At 35.2% G+C, this 22995-nt stretch overlaps 1 protein-coding gene and 1 long non-coding RNA gene across 48 annotated transcripts in view; one reads left to right on the top strand and one right to left on the bottom strand.

The window, feature by feature from the left end:
- The window catches only part of SOX6 (SRY-box transcription factor 6), a 671664-nt gene that overhangs the window by 444712 nt on the left and 203957 nt on the right, over positions 1 to 22995 (bottom strand). For 17 of the 46 annotated variants that reach the window (XM_081541499.1, XM_081541508.1, XM_081541522.1 and 14 more), the window contains exons 1-2: positions 13913 to 14023; positions 12277 to 12402 (exon numbers count right to left, since the gene is read on the bottom strand). The exons of 9 other annotated variants lie outside the window; for them this stretch is intronic. Coding sequence is in view for 3 of the 37 variants with exons in the window: in XM_081541496.1 (XP_081397622.1) it covers positions 3443 to 3509; positions 8403 to 8427 (92 nt within the window). In the remaining 34 variants the exon portion in view is untranslated. Of the gene's footprint in view, positions 1 to 3030; positions 3335 to 3442; positions 3510 to 8255; positions 8460 to 12276; positions 12403 to 13912; positions 14024 to 22995 lie in introns of those variants that run through there. 20 more of the 46 variants (XM_081541507.1, XM_081541530.1, XM_081541500.1 and 17 more) reach the window with 4 other exon arrangements.
- LOC145526256 (uncharacterized) overlaps positions 14075 to 22995 on the top strand; it is a 92965-nt gene continuing 84044 nt past the window's right edge. For both annotated transcript variants that reach the window (XR_014068802.1, XR_014068803.1), the window contains exon 1: positions 14075 to 14322. This is a non-coding gene — a long non-coding RNA (uncharacterized LOC145526256). The remainder of the gene's footprint in view (positions 14323 to 22995) is intronic.

Here is a 22995-nt window from a genome sequence, read left to right as displayed (position 1 = left end):
AATATTTTAGTTATAGTCATGCACCTGAAAACTCTTGTAAGTGGCCTCATGGCTTTCTTATGCAAAAGTATCATATGTGTTTCCTCAACTATGTGTCAGAAATTTGTCCAGATTTTTAGAGTCCACTATAACATCTCCACTGGAGAAGGCAATGGTACCCCACTCCAGTACTCTTGCCTGGAAAATCCCATGGACCGAGGAGCCTGGTAGGCTGCAGTCCATGGGGTCGCTAAGAGTCGGACACAACTGAGCGACTTCACTTTCACTTTTCACTTTCATGCATTGGAGAAGGAAATGGCAACCCACTCCAGTATTCTTGCCTGGAGAATCCCAGGGACGGGGGAGCCTGGTGGGCTCCCGTCTGTGGGGTCGCACAGAGTCGGACACGACTGAAGCGACTTAGCAGCAGCAGCAGCATAACATCTCCACACTAATATTATAGATGCTGGGGCTGCTCTATAAGTTTACAACTTGAAAGCTCTGTTCAGGAATGCAGAGTCCCAAAAATGAGAACACAAAAGTCAAAGATTGCAATGAAAAACAAGAAGCAACAATGGATAATAGATACATTCTGCAACTAGATTTAAGAAACAAACAAGGTCCCTACCACCTCTCTCACCCTAATCTTAAACTATATTCAAGTTGCATAATTTAACCTTAACAGTATATATCAACTAATCCACAGACTCCATTTATAAGTTTTCTTTCTCAATCTCCCTTTCTTCTTCATTCACTACATTCTTCTCCCTGATAACAACAAATATCTATGAATGTCTGTAATGTACAAAACCATGTTGATAAATATAAGAGGAAATGTGCGAATAAAATAATTCAATCCAGGGTCAATAACAAACATTAAGCAAAAATCACACAAATAAATACATAATTTAAAATAGCAATATCTGCTATTATTAAAGGGTTTGCAGTGAGATCTTTGCAGGCAAACAAGATTTGAATCGGAAGGATCAGGGAAGGTTTCTCTGAGGAAATGACATTTAAACAGAGAGCTGAAGAATGAGTAGGAATCATTCTGAAGAATAGTGAGGAGAAGTATATTACAGTTGAGAAGATAGCATAACATGAAGACCTTAGAGCAGGGAAAAACCTGGAGAGTGTAGATCAGGATACCAGCTGAATCAAAGAGAGTCATTAGGAAAAAGGCAAGAGCTAAGGCTGGTAATGCAAGGGTCACATTATATGGGGCCAGAGCTTTGCATATTTTGTTAAGGATTTTGGTTTTAATTTAAGTGTAACAGGAAGCCAAGAAAAGGTCTATCCTAAATCTCAAAGAATGATTAAGTGGAGTTTTTCCTCCATATACATAGTGAATATGAAATTTAAGTATAAATACAAAGCATAAGATTGACAAATACCAAATTCAAAAAAATGGTTACCTCTAGCATAAAGAGAGGAAGACAAAAAATTGGGAAAGAATTCACAGATTTGGACTGTGTTAGTAATGTTTCATTTCTTATAAACATACAGTATTTTAGCTTATTTATACATTTTTGAACAACTAAAATTTTCATAATAAAAGGTTGTTTAAAGAATTAATGATTGCTAAGAATCACTGACTCATCTCCTTCTATTTTTCTTTCCCAGGCTCACATTAAATCTTCTCAATTTTGAGAAAGACAAGCACACAGAATTTAAGGATCTCCTCTCTACACAATGTGTTTCGTGGGCCTTTATTCTGTAGACATTTAGCATCAGATGTAAAAGGCTCTTCAGTTACATTACTCTTTGTTGTAGCATTCACTACAATCTTTGTAGCTTTCCAACAACCACAGAATTAATATGCAGATTAAATGAGATAAGGCATTTAACACAGCATTTAGCACACAAGAGCTCAATATATTTTAACTATTGCCCCTATTATTTCACTTACTATAGTTAAAATTCCCAGTTTTAAATATGAGTCACAACATTAGAACATTAAATAAAAAAAAAGCTGAGTGTATATGTCCAAATGGTGCTCTGGTATTTTGAATGTATATATACTTAATGTATTCACAACACATGTACACATATAACACATACTTTTAATACTTATAGCTTTTAAAAAACATTTTTTCTGTGCTTATGTAAACGTTAAATAATGAAATGTCAAGGCGTTTTTACTGCCACTAGAAAAACACCTTTAAAGGAAAGGTTAAAATTCTTCATTCACTGGTACACAATTTTAATAAGTTTACTAACTTCTAAGTACAATACTACATTGGAATGATTTAATACTGCACAAGGCTGCAGTAATATTCGGTATGGTCCATACTATGTTTAAAAGGTTAATTTTTGTAATATCAAGTAATTTATGGGAAAATTCAATCTTACAGAATTGAATGTTGACATCAAAATTTCCTCTACAACAGGAGGAGCAGTCTTTGAAGGAAGAACATTATTAAAATCATATCTTTTCACTTAATTTTCTTTGTACAAATAGCACAGATCCTCTCATTTCTCTTCCCTTCCAATTCACAAATACAATAAAAGCTATCTTTAGAAAGGTCCTTAAATTAAACATCAGGGTGAAATGAGTAGTAGGACCCAGAAAATAAGAGAACTTATGACAATTTTTGTCACGTAGAAGTCCAAAAAATATCTCACTGAATCTTTATGCAAATATTATATTTTAAATTATAGTTTCATTTTCATATCTAAGAATCCAGAACTTGATCTTGTGAGAAAACAACAACAGTTGTCACTCAATATTCTTCAGTATGAGGTTTGGACTTATATTGTTACAGCAAACATTCCTCCATGCCCACTTGCTTGTTCTTAATCACAAATCTAATCACATATTTTTATAAATATTCAACATTAAATATATTTATCTACTTATGTAAATACTTTTCAGTTAACTTATACCGATAGTCTATGTGGGGATCTCATTAACAAACACATTTGGAACTTTTTAGATTTGTTCCAGCAGCTTATAAATTCATATTAGATTTAACTATTTAAATATATCAACATTCTAGGAATTTTTTAAAACTGATATAAAAGATTAAACCCAAGTTTTGTTTTACTTACCAAGCTCTGCCATTCCACCTCACTGCCTGAACAATATTATCAGCTCTTCAGATACTCATTCTTGCTAAGTAAAAGGATATTTCTTCTCTAGCTGGATTAATAATCAACTTTCTAGATAGTTCATTTGTAATTCTCTTCTGGTTAACCCTTAGCATTACAGCAGTCTGCCCAACTCATGCTAATCAATTTATGACTTGGGAAAGAAAAGAGGAAATTCAATTATGCAGATAACAAATTGAAAGTAAAAATGACAGACAGTTTAGATTAGTTACAAAAGAACAGTCAGCCTTACTTCTTTTACACTAAAAGGTACAAATCTTTATGTTGGATATTACAAAAGCACTGAGGTCATAAACAAGTAATATACACAATATACATAAGGAGAAAAACATAATAGGCTTACAATACATACGTATCAGTTGAGTACATATCAGCCCAAGTTTTCTGCCTTCTTACATGTAGATAAATACAAATCAGCTCTGAGAAAAACAAATACATTTTTCTCTTAGTAGAAAGGTCTGACTTGCAACATCTAAATGCTTCCTCTCTCAAGATTTGTGATTACTGGGTCCCTTAACCTACTGTAAGTACCATGTCAGGCTTTATGCCAATTTTCTACCAATGCGATCAGTAGATACTTGCAACAGAAGAAATCTGGGGCTTTTGTTAAAAATACATACACCTGGGCCCTGCTTCAGACATCCAAAGTACCCCAGGTGATTCTTATATATATTAAAAATTTGAGAGCCACTGCTCTAGGACCATTTCTGGCCTCATTCGAAAGAGACTCCAACCCAATCTCTTGGAACTAAGAATGAAATTAATCACTTGCTGCTAGTTTGACTCTGATTTTTTTTCTTTCATTCCAATACTAGATTCTATTCGTTTTGCTATACCTGAGTGCACTAGTCCATCTAAGACCATGACCCTTCTGTGAACTTGGTAACCCTCTACTTGCAGACTACTCAGCAACTGGAATCTGTCCTTTAACTCCGCTTGATATCTATAGCCTAGCTGCCTAAATCTCTTACCACTTGCCTCAGATTTTTCTTGCTTTGTCCATTTCATGAAACACTTTAACCTTGTGTTTCGTACCTCTCTTCTACATACATGAACTCCACTTGGTAGTGTTCATTGTCCAATCTTTTACCTAATGCACTGTCTACTATATTAACTTTCTCCCAAGGCTGTTTGCATCTCAATGGACCCCTATGAGTTTGCTCAATACCTATTATGATCAATAGAATATGCTTAGTCTTATCTAGAGATGTGAAATGAACAACTCGCTAAAAGGCAAAAAGACGCATGGCAGTCAGTGGCTTTACAACTGCTACAAAAGCCCATGTTAATAGAATAAAGGAAAATATAATGAGTACAGAAAAAGAAGAACCAAAGCAAGCTAAAGAAAAGCCCTTGAGAATCAGAATAGTAAACAAGGTAAAATAAATGGAAAAAAGTGTAATTCTAATAATTTGTTTTTATTTTCATGGGATCTATTAAGAAACATCAACAAAACGATGATTATTTAACCTGGAGAGAAGGTAAAATGACTTAAAGAGAAACAGTACTGTACTAGTAGAACTCAGAAGACTTGGATTCTAGTGGTCTCTCTACCACTTCCTAAATTTATGTTTTAGACTAAGTATCCAAACTTTTCTGTGCATTGGTCCCTAAATGGGTATAATAAACATGCCTTGTGCATCTAAGATTATTTTGACAATTAAACAAGACCATATTTACTAAAGAGCTTTAAAACTATAAACACTAAAGGTAAGGGATTATTATAGCTATATAAATTGCTAGTATATAAGGATTATAATTAACACTTTTCCACAAAGGACATAAAGTGATGATTTTTTTTGTTTTACATTATTTTTAAATAAAAATACCTTCCCTTATAGCTCAGTCAGTAAAGAGTCTGACTGCAATGCAGGAGACCTGGTTCAATCCCTGGGTCAGGAAGATCCCCTGGAGGAAGGCATGGCAACCGACTCCAGTATTGCCTGGAGAATCCCATGGACAGAGGAGCCCGGCAGGCTACAGTCTATGGGGCCGCACGAGTCGGACATGACTGAGCGACTAAGTACACACAGCACACATCAACTGTATAGACTGAAAGAAGTAAACAGGAGTTTGCAAAATGTCTTCCCTAAGAAATTTCAAGAATAGAACCAATATCAGAAGCAGAATAATGTAAAATCACCCCAAAATATAAGTAATCAGGTTAACCTGAGTTTACTCAGATCAGACCCAAACCTTAGAAGTCTTACCAAAAGGACTTCTAGGTAAGGAAAAGGATCATTTGGAGTAACACTGGTGACATTTCTCATCCAGAATTATCTCCCTAAAGCTGGAGTTCAGAGTGACTTCAAGTGGCAAGAGCTGGGAGCATTTGTTGCAAGACACTTAGACTGTATCCAATATGGCCTATCCAAGATTCAGTCAAGTGCTATGATTTAATTTAACTGGAAAATGTGTACAATTGACCATCGAGAAAACAGAATGCCTTGGCCAGTAGTGCGCAGATTAGTTGATGAGAGTTGCCCATGTGAAAAAAAGAGATTGATTCTTAACTTTAAAAATAGATGTTTCCATCTTTTTATGTTTCAATAAATGCATTCAGTACATATTGTTGAGCATTTACTATGTTCTGGATACTGTTCAAGACACTGAAGAATATAACTAACAGAAACAGCAAAAAATTTTCCACTGCCTAGAGCTTATATTCTAGGAAATATAAGGGGGAAATGGCAAATTCAACAGACATGCAAATTATATAGTATGTTAAAAGTTGATAAAGGCTATTTAAACAAACAGACATGCTTAGGGAGCTAAGAAATGTTTGGAGGGCTACAGTTTTAAAACAGGGTGGTCAAGGTTGACCTCAAAAGACAAGATAACATCTAAGGTATGATCTGAAAGAAGTGATGGGGATTGGTGGGGCTCTATGATCCTAAAGGATTTTTATCATCAATTTAAAATTTTTACCACTTTAATAATAAATGAAAGACATCCTTATAAATTAACTTTCACATTATAATAGTGAAAAGTTGGAGATCAATAATTTAAGGGTAAAACAAACTGTGGTACAACCATGGAATACGATATGGTCATGAAAAAATCACATTTTTGAAGACATGGCAAAATCCAATAAAATTATTTCTTAACTACAAAAATGTATATAGAGTATGATGCAAGTTTGCATTTTTTTTAACTTCCCCAACAATTATTTTTCAAGTACCTACTATGAGTCACATACTGTTCTGGGCATCGAAGAGAGGGCAGTAAACAAGCTACACATGTCCTTTCTTCTCATACACACATAGATAAAAGATTGAAATGAAATATACCAAAATGTTACTAAGGAGTATATTTTTAATTATAAAATAATAAGATGAAATAACAGGTTATTTTATTTTATCCTTTATGTTTTATAGCCCAACTTTTCTAAATATGTTCTAACCTGTTCCAAAAATAAAATATGACATATACATTGATCTAAATATTATGGTTTATATTTGCCTCAGGATATCTGTTTGGAAAAAGCACAAATTTTCACTCAAATAATTTCAAATGTATATTGCATTTTTCAATCATTTACTGACTTATGTCTCACAACATCTAATACAGTTGAATAACATCAGGTCCCTTTTCTATAGCTGCAAAAACTAAAAAACAGAACAGTTAACTAATTTGGCATACTGGAAAGAAAAAGTGTTTAAATTCTAAATTATAATAATATGTACGAAAGTATTTCATACAGTGCTTGGATCAAGAAAGTTTACAGTTTCTAAGTGCTATGCTAGAGCTTTAGGGTATATCTCTTCCCAGTTATACTGGGGTTTTCTTTAGGGGGGTGGCTGTCAGGGAAAAAAAGTTTCGTTTATTTAAAATGGAGCTTTAAAAGTTACAAAAGAAAAATCTGATCTGAATTGTAACCTCACCACTATCATCCCCTGATGTTAGCCTTATTTCAATTTGCCTCAACCACTAAAAGACAAGGAAAGTTCAGTATGTTCCTATAATGTTTCTCCATTCTTCCTTTGATTTCGAGTTTTTATATTTAAATAGTATAGCAAATGGCATCTATTTGTCTACCTCAACTAGTTGAGTTACCTTGGGCAAGTCATTTCAACATTCTGGTCTCACTTTTCTTATTTTGCAAATACAAGAATTGAACTAGATGATCTCAAAAGCCCTTAAACACCTCAATTTCATGATGCTATTATTTTAAGCCTATGAAGTATTTACAATAAATTAAATGAATGCAGCTTCTCAGAAAAAAGAAAAGCTACAGCAATAAGGACAGTTGGCTAGAAAAAAGTAAAAAAACAAAGACCTGGGATTCAAAGAATCTGAAAATCTCCCTAGCCCCCTGGACCAAGTCCAGCTTCAATTACACAAGGGTTGTTTGGGGACAATAGAGAGGGAGAAATATGAAGGTTCCTTTGATCATCAAAAGATGATCTTTCTGCTTAAAAACTTAGTATTCCTATACTCTTTCTGATTCTAAACACACACACACACACACGCACATACACACATATGCACACATATACACAAACAGGAGCTCCCACATAAGCACACATACCAAATGTTTTAATATTGATATGAAAGAGAAAGAGAAGACACTTATTTTGCTGTAATAAAGGCATTTTAAATCCAGAGAGAGTGATTTGGTTTTTAAGATTTTAAAGAAATAGCACCATATTCAATCCTTAACACCTCCTCTGTAATACAAAACCTCCAATAGCTCTTAAAATTGTGGCATTTTCTTATGAACAGAGAGAAAAAATTGTGCTACTATTGCAGCAACATCTAAACAGTTTCCTGTAAACTTTCTGTGATGAAAGTCATAGAATTTATGATAAAACCCTGTAGAGTGGTGAAACAAATTCTTTCATATTTATCATTCATTTTATTCAGTGTGCATTTTGAAGGAAAACCTTTTAAGAACACCAATAATGTGAGAAAGCTACAACAACTAAATTTATTGTTAAGTATCACATCACTGGTCCTCCTGGGAGTTCAGGAAGAAAGCTTAAATCACATTTTTTAACACATTGGAGAGCTTCCCAGAGATGTGATGGCCCACAGAGACAAACCATCCAAAGCACACTGGAATCTCAAAGATAGTGACAGAGAAATATCACTTCGTTTAATAAAAGCAAATTGAAGTTACCCCTCCCCACCTTTTTTAAACAAAGTACGGAACTCTTTCTTACCCCATTTTTCTCCTTTCCTTCCCCCGCCCTTTCCTGTTTCACCTGACTAAACTGTAGGTATTTGTTCCATCACCTGACTTAGGGGCTGGCTAGAAATATTAGGAAAAAAAAAAACAACAATCTACCATTGTTACATGAGACAACAACCTTTCATGTCCTTGAAGCTCACCATGACCTTTCATCTTTCCTATCCCCAATGGTCTCTTCTAACAACTAAAACTACACTCAGTTGGGCTGAATTCCAGATTGTCATAAAAAGAACCCTGTCCTTTCAAAACAAAACCAATTTTTACACCAAGGTGGGGGAGAAACACAAGTCCATTGTTCCCTCACAGATGGAAGTTGGAGTTACTAAGGCAACTGCTCTAATCCTCCTTTTTACCACCTTTTTCACATCACTGGCCTATCAAGTATGCTACCTTTTAACTCATAAGCTCAAAAGCTGGTAGTCCAACTGGCTGCCCTAATTAGCTACGATTTTCACACTACAGACAACATGATGAGCTAATCGAAATTTGCAAAATAATGACGTACCTCCAGCAAATATTCCTCCTCCTGAGGCCCAGTCTTAGAATAACAATAATGAGACCATTATTAGAGAAGGGCATTAAAATGCTGCACTGCTGCTAAACAGAGAACTTAATTGTTCTGGTCTTGTCCATTGAATCAACAACCTATTGTTGTGGACTTGAAAAATAAAGGACTGGAGAATGGGTGCCATGATGATTGGTCTGTGCGGCCATACCGGCACTCTGTAGAATTGTTTTCTTTTGAAACTCTTGATGGACTAGTAGTTTTGTTTAAAAGTAACATAAAAGGCGATTGTCTGGATAAAAAGTCCTATTTATTGAAATCCTTAGAAGCAGTTGCATGGATTTGTTCGTGACCCCTGAGATAAAAACATAGTGACCATAATAACACCATTTGTAGAGAGCCCTGTTACCACTGCCTACAGTAACATAAGATAAGAGACGGTCTTTTCTAGCTACTGTAGGAAGGAAGGAAGTACTTCTGAGCAGAAAAGCAAGAATGATAAAAGGTCAAATACTGGGTAAAGCTCATTAATCTCTGAAGAAAGACTTAAAAATAATGCTAATTTAGGAATTCAGCACAATCGCTACAGATTCAAGCACATGTAAAAAGGCTCACAGCTCCTTTTTTCCCCTCACTTTTGGGCTTCTTTCCGTTGGTAAAAAAAAAAAAAAAAAAGGATAAAAATAAAATGATTATTAAATAACCGTGCCAAGGTGTCTCAGGATAACATGGAGAAGAAGAAACCCAAAGGTTTCTGGATAATTATGCTTATGGTCATCCCAGTGTATAGCAAGAAAAATAAAATACTGAAGTTAAAGGTTAACTACTGTAAAATCCGTAGCAGTAGGAAAGCACTGTTTACACACTGTAAAAGTGTCTTCTAATGGGAGTCACAGTACATGTTTTCTGTAAAGTCAGGTCAGGATTTTAGGGTTGAATTGTGGTGGGAGGGAGTATACTTTTTTGTGAGTAGGGATTTGAGGTGGGGTCTGTTTGTTTTTTAACAGGTGAAATCTGCATTATATAAAAATGTATTAAATTGTAAATAAGACCTCTTGCTTCATTCAATCTGTTCTTTGCTTCATTTATCTTCATCTTGTTAGGCTAAATTAATTAGCAATCTTGCTGTTGCACACTTTCTCTTTTCATTACATCAAATAATGGCCCGTATATGAAGAAAGCCCTCACCACGGGAATTCTGCAACTCTACTGCTAAGGAGGGTTTCTGCATTTCAGTGTAGCAATAATAACTAGATACATGCATTTTGTAAGTGTTTATTAAACTTACTTTTCATTGTTAACAACCAATTAAGTACCCAAATTCCTAACATATTATTAACAGAAAACCACTTTTTTAAAAAAGCATAGGTTAGAAGTTGCAAGATACTATAAAAAGAGGGGAAAAATCACATTGTAAATATCTACAATCAGGTTTTGCCATCAATGTCACCCAAAATAAGAAGAAATACATGCAAATTGGGCAGGTATGTTTTCACAGATACAATACAACATTGCATAAAAGGTTTAAAAGACACACCCCAAGCTGTTCTGCTCCTTGCTTTGGAATGTCTAACATGTGATAAATTGGATGATTAGAATTTCATTGGTAAATCCCATTATTTTAAATCTATAAGAGTGAAATGTGTTAAACTCTTTTGTAAGTTTTCTTTCAACCTGAAACACTGTGGCATCTGGAGCTATGCAAATGGACAAAACAGTAAAGCCCTTTTTAATCTTTCCCTGATCAACCAGTACTGCTTTCTCCAATCACAGCTTTGTGCGTGATATCTTTCTGCTAGCATTTCTTATTTAATTAAAACAGACACTGACAGAAGGACATGGATTAGTACTGTAATGATGCATTTACTTAGATTAATCGGAGGCTCCTTTTAGAGTAATGGCTTAAACAAAGAACAAAAGGAAATTGTTATGAAACAGCCTTTTATCCCAGGCAAAGGTCGCATTATGAGGTTTTTAATTTTGTCAGCTTCTGTTATACTCTGCCTTGCTAGTGGAACATGAGAAGTGCTTTTACCCCCAATAAAGCCAGTTATTATAAAAACAGCCATTAAAGCCACAAATTAAAATGTCTGATTTTAAAACAGGTTACTTAGCTTTCAGAATCCTCTAATTAGCATGTTGCACATTGTTGTGCAGAAAAGAAGACTAAAATGCTAATGACCTACCACCAGGTGACCACACTGCTGTGCAAAATAATAAGGACCTTTCCAAGTAATATGATGAATTAACCAAGTACAGATCCCCCATGCAGCAGCACCCTTTCTCTGAGTACAGGTCCAGATGAATGCAGGACCATAACTGTTAAGATGTGTTCAGTAATGCCCTGCCTTGGTCCAGGCGCCTCTGATTCTCAGTCAGCTACTTTTTATATACTCACTAAAAAGCAGATTTATTTCTACCACGGAAGAAAGTGAATGAAATAGCAATACTATATAAAGAGTCTGAATATAGAAAAGACAATAGTCTTTTGATTTCAAAGCACAAAGAATTAAACTACCATGTCCCTAACAACACTATCTCTTTGCTCTTTTCCTTAGATCTTTCCCTGGCTCTAATACATTGCATTTACAGAGTATAAAAATGGGAGTTAAGGTTTTAAAGCTCAGTCTTCAATCACATTTACTTTTATACTACACTGTCTCTAAATGATCCAAAGTAAATCCAGTTTTCCTATTCCTAGCCTCATACTTCCCCTGTTTTACTGATTCCAACCACCACCACCCTTCCCTCTAGTCAAAACTTTCTCTGGAAAAAGGACATATTGGCATTTGTGTTTCTTATCATATGAATTTAACTCAATTACTTGCACTACTTTCATTTTCTGCCTTGTCTTTCTTTATGGACTGAATGAATCTGTGCCCCTATAAGTCTAACAAAAATTAGCCGAATATATACATTAGATGGGGCTTCCCAGGTGGCTCAGTGGTAAAAAAAAAAATCCACCTGCCAAGCAAGAGACGCAGATTTGATTCCTGGGTTGGAATGATCCCCTGGAGAAGGAAATGGTGATCCATTTCAGTATTCTTGTCTGGGAAATCCCATGGACAGAGGAGACTGGAAGGTGACAGTCCATGGGGTCACAGAGTCAGACATGACTTAGTGACTAAACAACAAAATATTCTTGGAGGAGGGGTTATTTCCAGAGTTCCAAAAATCAACCTGCCAAGAAAACATATTCCACCTTAAATCAAATCTTATCCAAGTATCACTGAGTGGTTGGATCTCCTAATTTCTTGAAATCAACGTGAAACATATATTGTTTTTGGAACAACAAGAAAAATCTCAGGATCATCTGTGACATTGGCTCATTGAGTCTTTAAAACCACCTGAGGTTGTTTCACTTCCCTGCAACAAGAATGTTGCAGGTTCAAACTACCCCGAAACTCAGTGGCTTAATAAAAGCATTTGTTTAGTTCATGTGTTTGAAGACTAGCTGGGTGTTTCTTCTGGCTTTAACTGAGCTCACCAACACGTCTTACAGTTGGCTGGCTTTTGGCTGGCCTAGAATGGCCTTGGATAGGACAACTAGAGTATTGTGACTCCACTCTATATATCTCATCCTTCAGCATACGGGCCCCGGCTTTCTCCTCTCCTGTGGACAGACAAGGACAAGAGTGTAAACAGAGATGCACAAGTGCTTTTTGCAATCCTCTAATTGCATCACATTTACTAACATGCCATTGGCCAAAGCAAGTTAAGTTATGGATCCCAGAAGCAAGAGGTGAGACAGAATGCCCTATCCAGAGTAGAAAGGGCACTCTAGAGTCTCATGGCAAAGGTCGCAGATATAAAGAAGGATGAAGAATTGGGGCCTTTAAGACAATCTATCTTAGCAAAGAAGTCCAGGTCATTTTGATGATTCCCAAAATTTCTAAGTGGAAGTTTCTGTTTTGTTCCTTTTTAACTAATTTAGTCTAGATGACTACTCAAAACTGATATTTTTATTTCAATAAGTGACAAAAACATTTTAAAAGAAAACAATTAACAACCTCACCTCACTTATATACATTGATTTCCAACTTAAAAATTACAAAGTTAATTCTAAAATATGACCGTCACTATTTATTTTTGCTTAACCAACTTGTTGTGACTCAGTTATTCTTTGATGAAAAGTTTCAAAACTATAAACCTCTATCTCAGAAGCCTCACTTCCATTCAGAGAAGCAGCTAAGTCTGAGGAGATATCTAGTGGATGCTGTACCCAGAATTTTCTTCACCACATGTCAGAAAGCATAAATGTTCCACTTCACAGAATATCAGCATACAGAATATCACAGTCCTTCAGCACAGCAGACATAGCCACAATAGTAGTGCTTTTTAAAAAAATTTTTTTTCCTGAAACCAGACCCTTATCACTCATATCCCTATTATTTTTCTAATTTGTCTGACTGTGAAAAAGGAAAGCAAAGAAAATCTTTGCTCTCATGGGGCTATATGACAGAGTATGTCCTAGGATAAGATGATTAAGAAACTAATTTTAAATTCTACAAATTCTCTATTTCTGACCGTATGAAGCAAAAGATCAGTGATGTACTCATGGTGGCTACATAACTTTCCCAAAGTTAGTATGGCAGGGGCTTTACACATAGTTCTAGGGAGATACCTAGAGCCAATCACCAGTCTTTCCACTCAGAAACACTCGTCCATTAGGAGAAGGAGTGATTACTGGGCAGAATTCCTAACCCTTGTGGCAAAGGAGATACTATCCTATATAGCATCACTCAACAATTATCCCTGTGAGCAATTAAAATAACCAGTGAAATGGGTCTCCAAAAGGAGCCTTCAGCCTTTCCTTCATTCGAGCCAGCACTGACAATGAGTGCTGCCGATGCTGGCACTAACACCCAAAGAACGAGAAAGAAAGAAAGGCCAGCAGAGCTCAATCTTGGATCCAAAGATATTAAAAAGGAAACTAAATGACATGGAGAAAACTAGCCTAAGAATTACACAATTCATGAAGAACAGAAAAAAAAATAGCATAATAAAATGCCTTTTAATCCCCTTTTGTTTTTCCACATTCCTGTACAACTCATTTCAGTAATAATTTTGTTTAAAAGTGATGCCCTCAATTATCATTTGCCTTTTATAAACAAGGATGATACCTGGCAAGAATGCAGTTTGCACTGGTTTTCTAAGGTTTTGATCAACCAAATCTTCTCACCTGGTCTTCAGCAAGTACTAATCATTATAGCAGTGATCCAAGGCCATGGAACAGAGCAAAGCTAATAGGGTCCATATAAGAATCAAGACAAGCATTGTGCTCTCATTAACACTGGGTTCTAAATAAACAATAGGCCCAACTTCAGAGAGCTGTACTAATTCTTCTCAATAGAAGCAGCTTGAGTTTAACTCAAAAGTTCCTTTTAAAGTCTGTTTTGACAGAAAGGCAAAAAGAAAAAAACAAAAGCACCTCAATATCAGAAAAGGAAAGGGCCCTAGAAAACAAGGATGAAAAAGGAAAGCTCAAACTCCCTAAGAACGGAATCTTTGAATATCTAGCGCCTGGTACACAGTAAGTGCTCAAAAGCTCTGTGTTTAATTAAATTGTGATACATTTAGAAGAATAGATAAGGACAGAAGAAAGTAAGCACCTCTTTTGTAAGAAACTGCATCAGTAGTCATACCAGATATTCAGAAAGCCCAAACTTAAGAACATGATCTTTGAATATCTAGTACCTGGTACACAGTAAGTGCTCAAAAGCACTATGTTTAATTAAATTGTGATACATTTAGAAGAATAGATAAAGACAGAAGAAAGTAAGCACCTCTTTTATAAAAAACTGCACCATAGTCATACCAGATATTCAGAAAGCCCAAACTTGGGAGTTTTGAACATTTGTGTTGAACTATTTTCATAGGATAAAATGAGATGAAACATAGATTGAATTATATGTGGAGCCACACCTAACTTCTCAGACTTTTTTTACAGAAATCAAAATCTGACTAAAATTAACTCCAAGGAGAAACTTGCAGGAGGAAAGATGTCATAAACGGCTTAATGCAACCAATGGGGTAATTGTGGGGCCTGAAAGAGAAGTTCTATCACTTTGCCTATTGAAGGGCACTAAGGACATAAATAGACTAATTGGAATGTATTTAAATCTCAATCATGCTCAGCTCCACCTTTGGTTCAGAAGACTTTTTCAATGTTCAGTTAAGCATTCTCTGATAATATATTCCCTAATCAATGTCATCAACCCGCTCTCCTCTTATCCCACTGATCACCCCACAGGTCTTGCAAAAATACTCAGAGATGAACACCAAAGTAATTGCACTGCTATGACGCAGACTATACAGGCGACTTTCATGCTTCACCAACATTTTCTCTATCCCCAAACTCCCCTACAAATTCACAACCCTCTCTACCGAAAAAGCAGCTATCTTAGGTTGATGTTTCAAAATATTTTAAGGATAAAATATTTTTCCTCCTAGTTAGAGTTTAAAGTTAAATGTCTCTAGGAGAGGTAATACTATGAGTTCTTTTCACACTAAGATGTATATGACTTTCAACTCATTTTATAAAGTCAGAATATCCTTGATTCCAAAATAAAGACATTATAAAAAGAGAAAATTAAAAATATCTCATTTATGAACACAAATGCAAAAATCTATTAAATAATAACTAATTTTATAGTATAAATGAATATCCATCAAGAATAAATATGTTTTAATCCTAATAATCCTAGATGGTTCAGAAAATCTGCCAAAAACACCACATGTTCACAGATAAAAGAAGAAAAATTCTATTGAGCGACTGAACAACAATGTGAAACCATATCTTTTTTCCTATTGTTTCAATATAAATGTGATTTTTAAATTTAACCAAATAATAATAATAATAATGAAGGTGTATGTGACCACTATAGTATACTATCCTGCGAGCAGGTTTGGGTAGGAGAAATAAATAGACAGTGAGTGACTGAAAAGAGAGCAAGATCACCACATAGAAAGCTTATAGTAAGAAGAAAGAAATGGATGTTAGAAACAGGCTTTTCCCAGAAATTTTATTCATTTTAAATTTTATTTGATGTGGGCTGCAAAGTTGGAGGTCATTAGAGGAAAAGAGAAATCCTTCAGAATGATAGATAATAAAACTTCAAAATCCACTATCTCAGAAATCCACTCATGCAACTAAGTGCGCATGCGATACCAAATGTGCTATTGTCTGCAAGAACTCTTGAAGGTTAAGATTTTCACAACATTGACTTGTTCTCAAAATAGTTCTAATGAAGACCTTACTCTTGTGAACTAGTTAACACCCTAACTTCTGAACATGATAATTTCCTAATGAGAATATAAATATCCAAGAGACTAAGATCTGAGGCCTTTTAATCTGAGGAACACATCTGTAATCTATAAGAATTAGAATCAGTGCCAACTTTGACCTTGGCACTTAAGGTTTGCCAAGTAAAAAGACCAAATTGATTGCAATTATGAATCCTTAAATGGCAGGAAGGAAAGAAAGAAGACCAAGAATCTTATTTTAATGTTTCTTTTTTAATTTTTCTAAGCAATAATGTCATACTATAAAATGGTCCAGCATGTTTTTAAGAGAGATGGTCAAATATCAACCTATTCTCTACATAGATATTTCAAACAATGTGAAAGACAAATAAAATGGAAACCTCCTAAAAGGCTATGCATTAAATATAAATTTAAAACACTACCCATTTAAATGCAACTTACCAAAGTCAAGTAAAATTTGTATAACTATATTTGGAAAACAAACTTTCTTTCAAATTCAGATTAGTTTTAATTTGTACTGTAATATCCATTTCCATTTTGTAATTTCCAAACTCTTGAGAAGATCTCTAATTTTAAGTAAATCCATTAAAGTTTATCTTAAGTAGAATTATATATTAATGAATAAGATTAACATATGAAAATGTAACAAACAGAGGGTATTTCTTCAGAGCATAGGTAAATAAAGTACTCTCTCCATTTCCTGCCCAAGTTGTGAATCTACCTGCAATAGACAAGTGAATAAAAATTTCAACTACCTTTATTTAGGAAAAAGGAAAATTGCTTTTTAAACCTATAAAAAAATTCATAAACTTGTTCTATTTTTAAAACAATATAAACTTAAAGTCTGGAACTTATCAAGCTATATCACTTCACTTGCACTTTCTTTTTTGGCTATACTAACATTACTTTAGTAGAAACTATTCTTATTTAAACAGTAATGACTTTCATCATATCATCCATACTCATTCACACTCATGGAAATTTAAGTGGAATAAATAAATTATACATATGAGACGAGTCAATGGATATAAAAATATTTCTCCAAATCACATGTATACATCCACCTTATGAGTCGTGCGTCAGTTGTGCAATTCTGATTGCATGTTAGAACACTTGTAGTTTTAAGTGATAAAAAACCAACTCAAAGCAGCTATATCAAAAAATAATTTATTGACTCAACATAACTGAAAGTCTTGGCTTCTGACACAGCTGGATCCAGTGCTAAAGTGATGTAATTAGGAGTTGGTCTCTCTTCCCTCAGGCAGGCTCTCCTGCTTCAAGGGCAAAGATGGCTAGCAGAAATCCCAGGTTAACAATCACAGTAAAATGACTGTGGTCCTTTCCCAGTAATACCAAAAAAGATGCAGATTAAGCCCCATTGGCTTGGCTTGGATAACATGCTTATTTCTTAACAAATCATGTGGCGATGAATATGGAATGCCCACTCCCCATGACTTGGGAAGGTAAATAGCTTTATCTCAATCACATTTACCAAAAATGAAAGAAAGTTGTTCCCCAAAAGAAAATAAGGGTGCTTTTTCCAGGGAAAATGCTAGACAGGGAATATAATAAATGATCTGTTAGTTATGAGTTTATTTTTCCAACAATTATTACAGTGAGGTAACTTCAGGGGGAAAATAAACAACTGCAAACTCTTCATGGCAATAGTAGTTGCAAAGACTTCTTTGAATTGCTTTTAGCAGTCCCAAAGACGAACAAAAATTATGACAAGTAGCCATTCTTAAGACAAATGAGAATAAAAGAATTTTTCTTTTGATAATTTTAGGTCCATTTCCTTACTTCAGAGCCAGCTATCCCAAAGTACTCTTTCAATCGTTAGCCACTGTTAGGTTTAAATTCTTAGAACACTTGCAAAGATTTATAGAGGCCTATTTTCAGCTACTGTTTCTAGAAATTTCTATTCATGGGTCCCTGAGAACTACAAACACCACTTTGGAGCCCAGGTATAAACATATTTCTTTATGAGGTCAAGTAAACCAACAACTTTATTTTGAATGTAGCTCCCATATAACTTAACTCATTTACCTTAATTTTTATTTGAAAATATGTCTACATTTTTAAATGCATATGCCACAAAAGAATAATATGTTAAACATATTAAACTATTATTGTCCATTTCTATCTTGAATGTTATCATCAAATGCTTTTGTGAAAGAAGGATTTTTACATGAGAAAATGGAAGGAAAGCATAAATGTACATAAAGCCGGAAGACAATGAAAGGGCAAAGAGTAGCTGAAGCATCAAAGGCAATAATCATTTTATGCATATGTTCAGATCACTGACTATGAGCAAACTATTGTGTTGGAGATGATACAAAAAAAAAAAAAACAAACCAAGCACAGTCCCCACTTCAAAGGTGAATAGAAGAAACATGAGTGGTGAGGGTGACATGTCAATTCTTTTCCTGCCCCAACATCATATGCACCAGATTTTGCTCAAGGCCCCAACAATAAATAACTAACTTCACACTTTTTAATGTTTTATTCAACTATCTGCAAATTCAAGAAATTACTTCTTCTCTAACTCCCAGGATAGCATAGAAGCAGTAAAAGCAATCAACATATATAAGAGAAGCTAAATTTAAGAAAAGCAACACATATTGGGTAATTTATTAAAGGGATTGAGAGCATGGATTTTTGGAATTTTTTATTAACTCAATAAGGATATAATGAGTGCTTATTGAATAGTAGGTACTATGTAGTCATATAAGTTATTTAAGACGAATCTGACTTGATATCCCTGTCCTCCAAAAACCACTTTTGATTAGAAACTAAGGAATATCCACAGAAATTACTAAAAAAGACAAATTATAAAAAGTACAAAAAGAAAAATGCAAAATACTATGGGAGTCCAAATAAAGTGAAATCAGAGAAGACTATAGGAGTGGGTCTTAAAACATGGAAAGAAATCCTACAAGTAAATATGTTTGTTAGAAGTATTTTACACTGAGGAAGGATATGAAATATACCAGAAAAATACAAACTGCTTCTATACCAATTAGTTCAAAGGTATCCAAAAAAATTTAGATGAATATATCCTATCAATACAAGCTATTTTTAATATCCTACACCTTTTTAATACATTGCATTACTAAAATTAAAAGATTTTGAAAGTTATAAATAATGCATGCTAGAATACTTTGGCAGTCGTCATGTTTACAATGTAAAAAGAATGAGACTCTTTACATACTATCTGTGTCAGGCATTATATGCCAAAGCTACCCAAGATGCATGCTCAATTTTTCATTACCTCAGTTCAGTTCAGTTCAGTTCAGTCACTCAGTCATGTCCGACTCTTTGCAACCCCATGAATTGCAGCACGCCAGGCCTCTCTGTCCATCACCAACTCCCGGAGTCTACCCAAACCCATGTCCATCGAGTCAGTGATGCCATCCAACCATCTCATCCTCTGTCATCCCCTTCTCCTCCTGCCCCCAATCCGACCCAGCGTTAGGGTCTTTTCCAATGAGTCAACCCTTCGCATGAGGTGGCCAAAGTATTGGAGTTTCAGCTTCAACATCAGTCCTTCCAATGAACACCCAGAATTGATCTCCTTTAGGATGGATTGATTGGATCTCCTTGCAGTCCAAGGGACTCTCAAGAGTCTTCTCCAACACCACAGTTCAAAAGCATCAATTCTGCGGCGCTCAGCTTTCTTCACCGTCCAACTCTCACATCCACACATGACCATTGGGAAAACCATAGCCTTGACTAGATGGACCTTTGTTGGCAAAGTAATGTCTCTCCTTTTAAATATGCTATCTAGGTTGGCCATAACCTTCCTTCCACGGAGTAAGCGTCTTTTAATTTCATGGCTGCAATCACCATCCGCAGTGATTTTGGAGCCCAAAAAAATAAAGTCTGACACTGTTTCCACTGTTTCCCCATCTCTCTGCCATTAAGTGATGGGACTAGATGCCATGATCTTAGTTTTCTGAATGTTGAGCTTTAAGCAAACTTTTTCACTCTCCTCTTTCACTTTCATCAAGAGGCTCTTTAGTTCTTCTTCACTTTCTGCCATAAGAGTGGTGTCATCTGCATATCTGAGGTTATTGATATTTCTCCCGGCAATCTTAATTCCAGCTTGTGTTTCTTCCAGCCCAGCGTTTCTCATGATGTACTCTGCATATAAGTTAAATAAGCAGAGGGACAATATACAGCCTTGATGTATGTACTCCTTTTCCTATTTGGAACCAGTCTGTTGTTCCATGTCCAGTTCTAACTGTTGCTTCCTGACCTGCATACAGGTTTCTCAAGAGACAGGTCTTCAGCAAATGAGAAATAATATATGAAGTGAGCCTTCCACACCTAATAGGAAGTACATTTTATTTTATTTATTTTTTTTTTTTATTTTTTTTTTTTATAAATTTATTTATTTTACTTGGGGGCTAATTACTTTACAATATTGTAATAGTTTTTGCCATACATTGACAAGAATCAGCCATGGGTTTACATGTGTTCCCCTTCCCGAACCCCCCACCCACCTCCCTCCCCCTCCCATCCCTCTGGATCATCCCACTGCCCCAGGAAGTACATTTTAATGTTTGAGAGGCTAGACTTGTACATTAACTTCCTAACTGTGCAGGTAAAAATCTTTATCTCTTCATCATAAAAAAACAATTAGGCCTTTGTTACCTTGTGGCCAGCAAATAAAATATATACCATTTATGCAAATATATCTTTTTTTTTAATTTAACACAAAAATAACACAGGCAGAATAAGCAATCGATCATGAAGGACATCAGCAAACCTCAAAATTATGTCAATATAAATGGTATGGCATTGGGCAAAATAACAGTAAAAAGAACCTAGGAAAAAATAATGTCTCCTGACAATATAAGTTGCTGGGTTAAAAGAATAAAGCCTTGAGGAAGGCTAATGGAATTTGGGGATAGTACCTTGATTTTAAACATAAAGCATTAAATTCAGCACATGTGACTTCCCAAGAGATTTTTTTCCCCAAAATGTTGCTATTTAAAGAACACATACTCACTCCACCGGCCTACCTCTCCCTGCAGTGAACATGATCACAACTTTTCTCCTTAAGTTGTTAGCACAACAGTTGGTTAAAGGAGGGCTGGAGACACTGTCATGTATAATGTGGTCAGTTTGAAAAACCCATTTTCACATTTAGAAACAAGCGCAGACTGGAATTCATAATAAGATTTAAAAGAAAAAAAATGCATGCCCAGAAAAAGAGAAACTCTTACCAAGCTTCCTGTAGACCGACATGCCAACTTTTCCTTATGGTCGGCCTTATAGTTCTAGCATTATTCCTTAGCAAAGGAAGTATAAAACTAATATAGTTATAGGATTTTTCCAAGATATCTTCTAATTTCTCTAGTACTATAAATTATTTATTCAGAATCCTAGTCAGTTTTTCAAGTATGACATTTTAGAAGATCTCACTACCTTCCAAAATATCAAATTTGGAAACCTGGATGTCACCTGACAATTCTTGGAAACAACTGATGGCTAACTTGTATCAGCTACAGAGGTAAAACCATGTCCAAAACTTTTTAAAATAGGGACTCCTCATTTCAACATGTTACCAGTTAAACCCAGAATTTGAGCTTCAAGTGTCCACAACACTAAATCATTCCCAATTACGTTTCAAGAAATTTACACCCTCTTCTCTTGTCAAAATCTCTACTTTCTCACTGATCTACTCAATTACTCATCCCACAAATATTTACTGGATGCTTACTGTTTATCTGCCAAGTACCAGAAGGCTATGGGGGCTATAGAATTTGTGGCAGAGCAGTAGGGTCCCATAGAGCCACTAACCAAATACTCTAAATCTGAACTAGTAACTGGATGGGTAAAGTGGCAGATACAGAGACAAATATGTTATAAAAACAAAGTCTTCTACCTCTCACTCTGAACCATCAAATAAAGAGTCAGAACTGCTTATGTGAATCTGATGACCCATATTTGTGCTCTTGATACTGGACCAATTCACCTACTCTAAATAAAGCAAGACTTGCTGGGAAAGCTGAAGTATTGTTCTGCTTGAAGAATGGAAGTGAGCTGCTTTTGATGAGAAGGAGCTACACAATAAGATGTAGAACTGAAAAATTCAAATACGCTTTTAAAAAAATCTACATATTGGCCCCTTGAAGCCGACAACAATTATCAAATTGATGAGAAGGCTAATAGCAAAATATTTACTTTGGGTTCCATCCAGACGGTAACTGCAATGCCTATGAGCCCATCCACACTCCTGGCCCATCCCATCAACCAATGGCATATAGTGTTTCCTATCTGAAAGACCAGACACCGGGCTAGAATGTGACTTAATTCAGCAAAAATACACAACTACTATGGGGTTAGTAAGTGGTAAAGAGGTCAGGAAGATCCTCGGCAGGCATTTACAATCCCCGGCCAGTTCAGGCTTCTGCCTAAAAGATGATGCCACAGTTCGGAGGATTTAAAAGGATTCTCTTCTCCAAGAGGACTAAAGTCTACACTAAAAATAAAGAAAGATGGAATAGGATAAGAACCAGAATACAGTAGAGGGAAGCAGGAGGAGAAAAATACTTTACTACAAATTCCAACAACTTAATTTGGAGGGAAAAATAATTCTATTTTAGAATACACTTCTAATTCTCATACTTTAATATATTCTTATTTTTAAAAAGCTAAATGCCCCAACCACTTTGATAAGATAGATATTAGTATACCCACAAAGTACAATGCCCTAAACTTATGCAGATACTAGTACAAAGAAACTGCCCACAATTGGAATGCTTCAAATTTTTTAATTCAAAGTGATCTCCATTTTTAACGCTCTAGGTTTTTATAATTTTTAAGTACTTTGCCCATTATAAATTATTTCTCTTAAGTTTATTCTGTAACAAGCTTTCACTCAATGGGTAAATCATTTTGAAATGTTATCCAAACAAACTGAAACTCCTGA

Source organism: Giraffa tippelskirchi, chromosome 11, assembly GCF_054371585.1.
Source record: "Giraffa tippelskirchi isolate mGirTip1 chromosome 11, T2T-mGirTip1v1.2.pri, whole genome shotgun sequence".
Lineage (NCBI taxonomy): Eukaryota > Metazoa > Chordata > Mammalia > Artiodactyla > Giraffidae > Giraffa > Giraffa tippelskirchi.
Note: the sequence above shows the minus strand (reverse complement) of the source record. Positions and strands in the feature narration are given on the sequence as shown.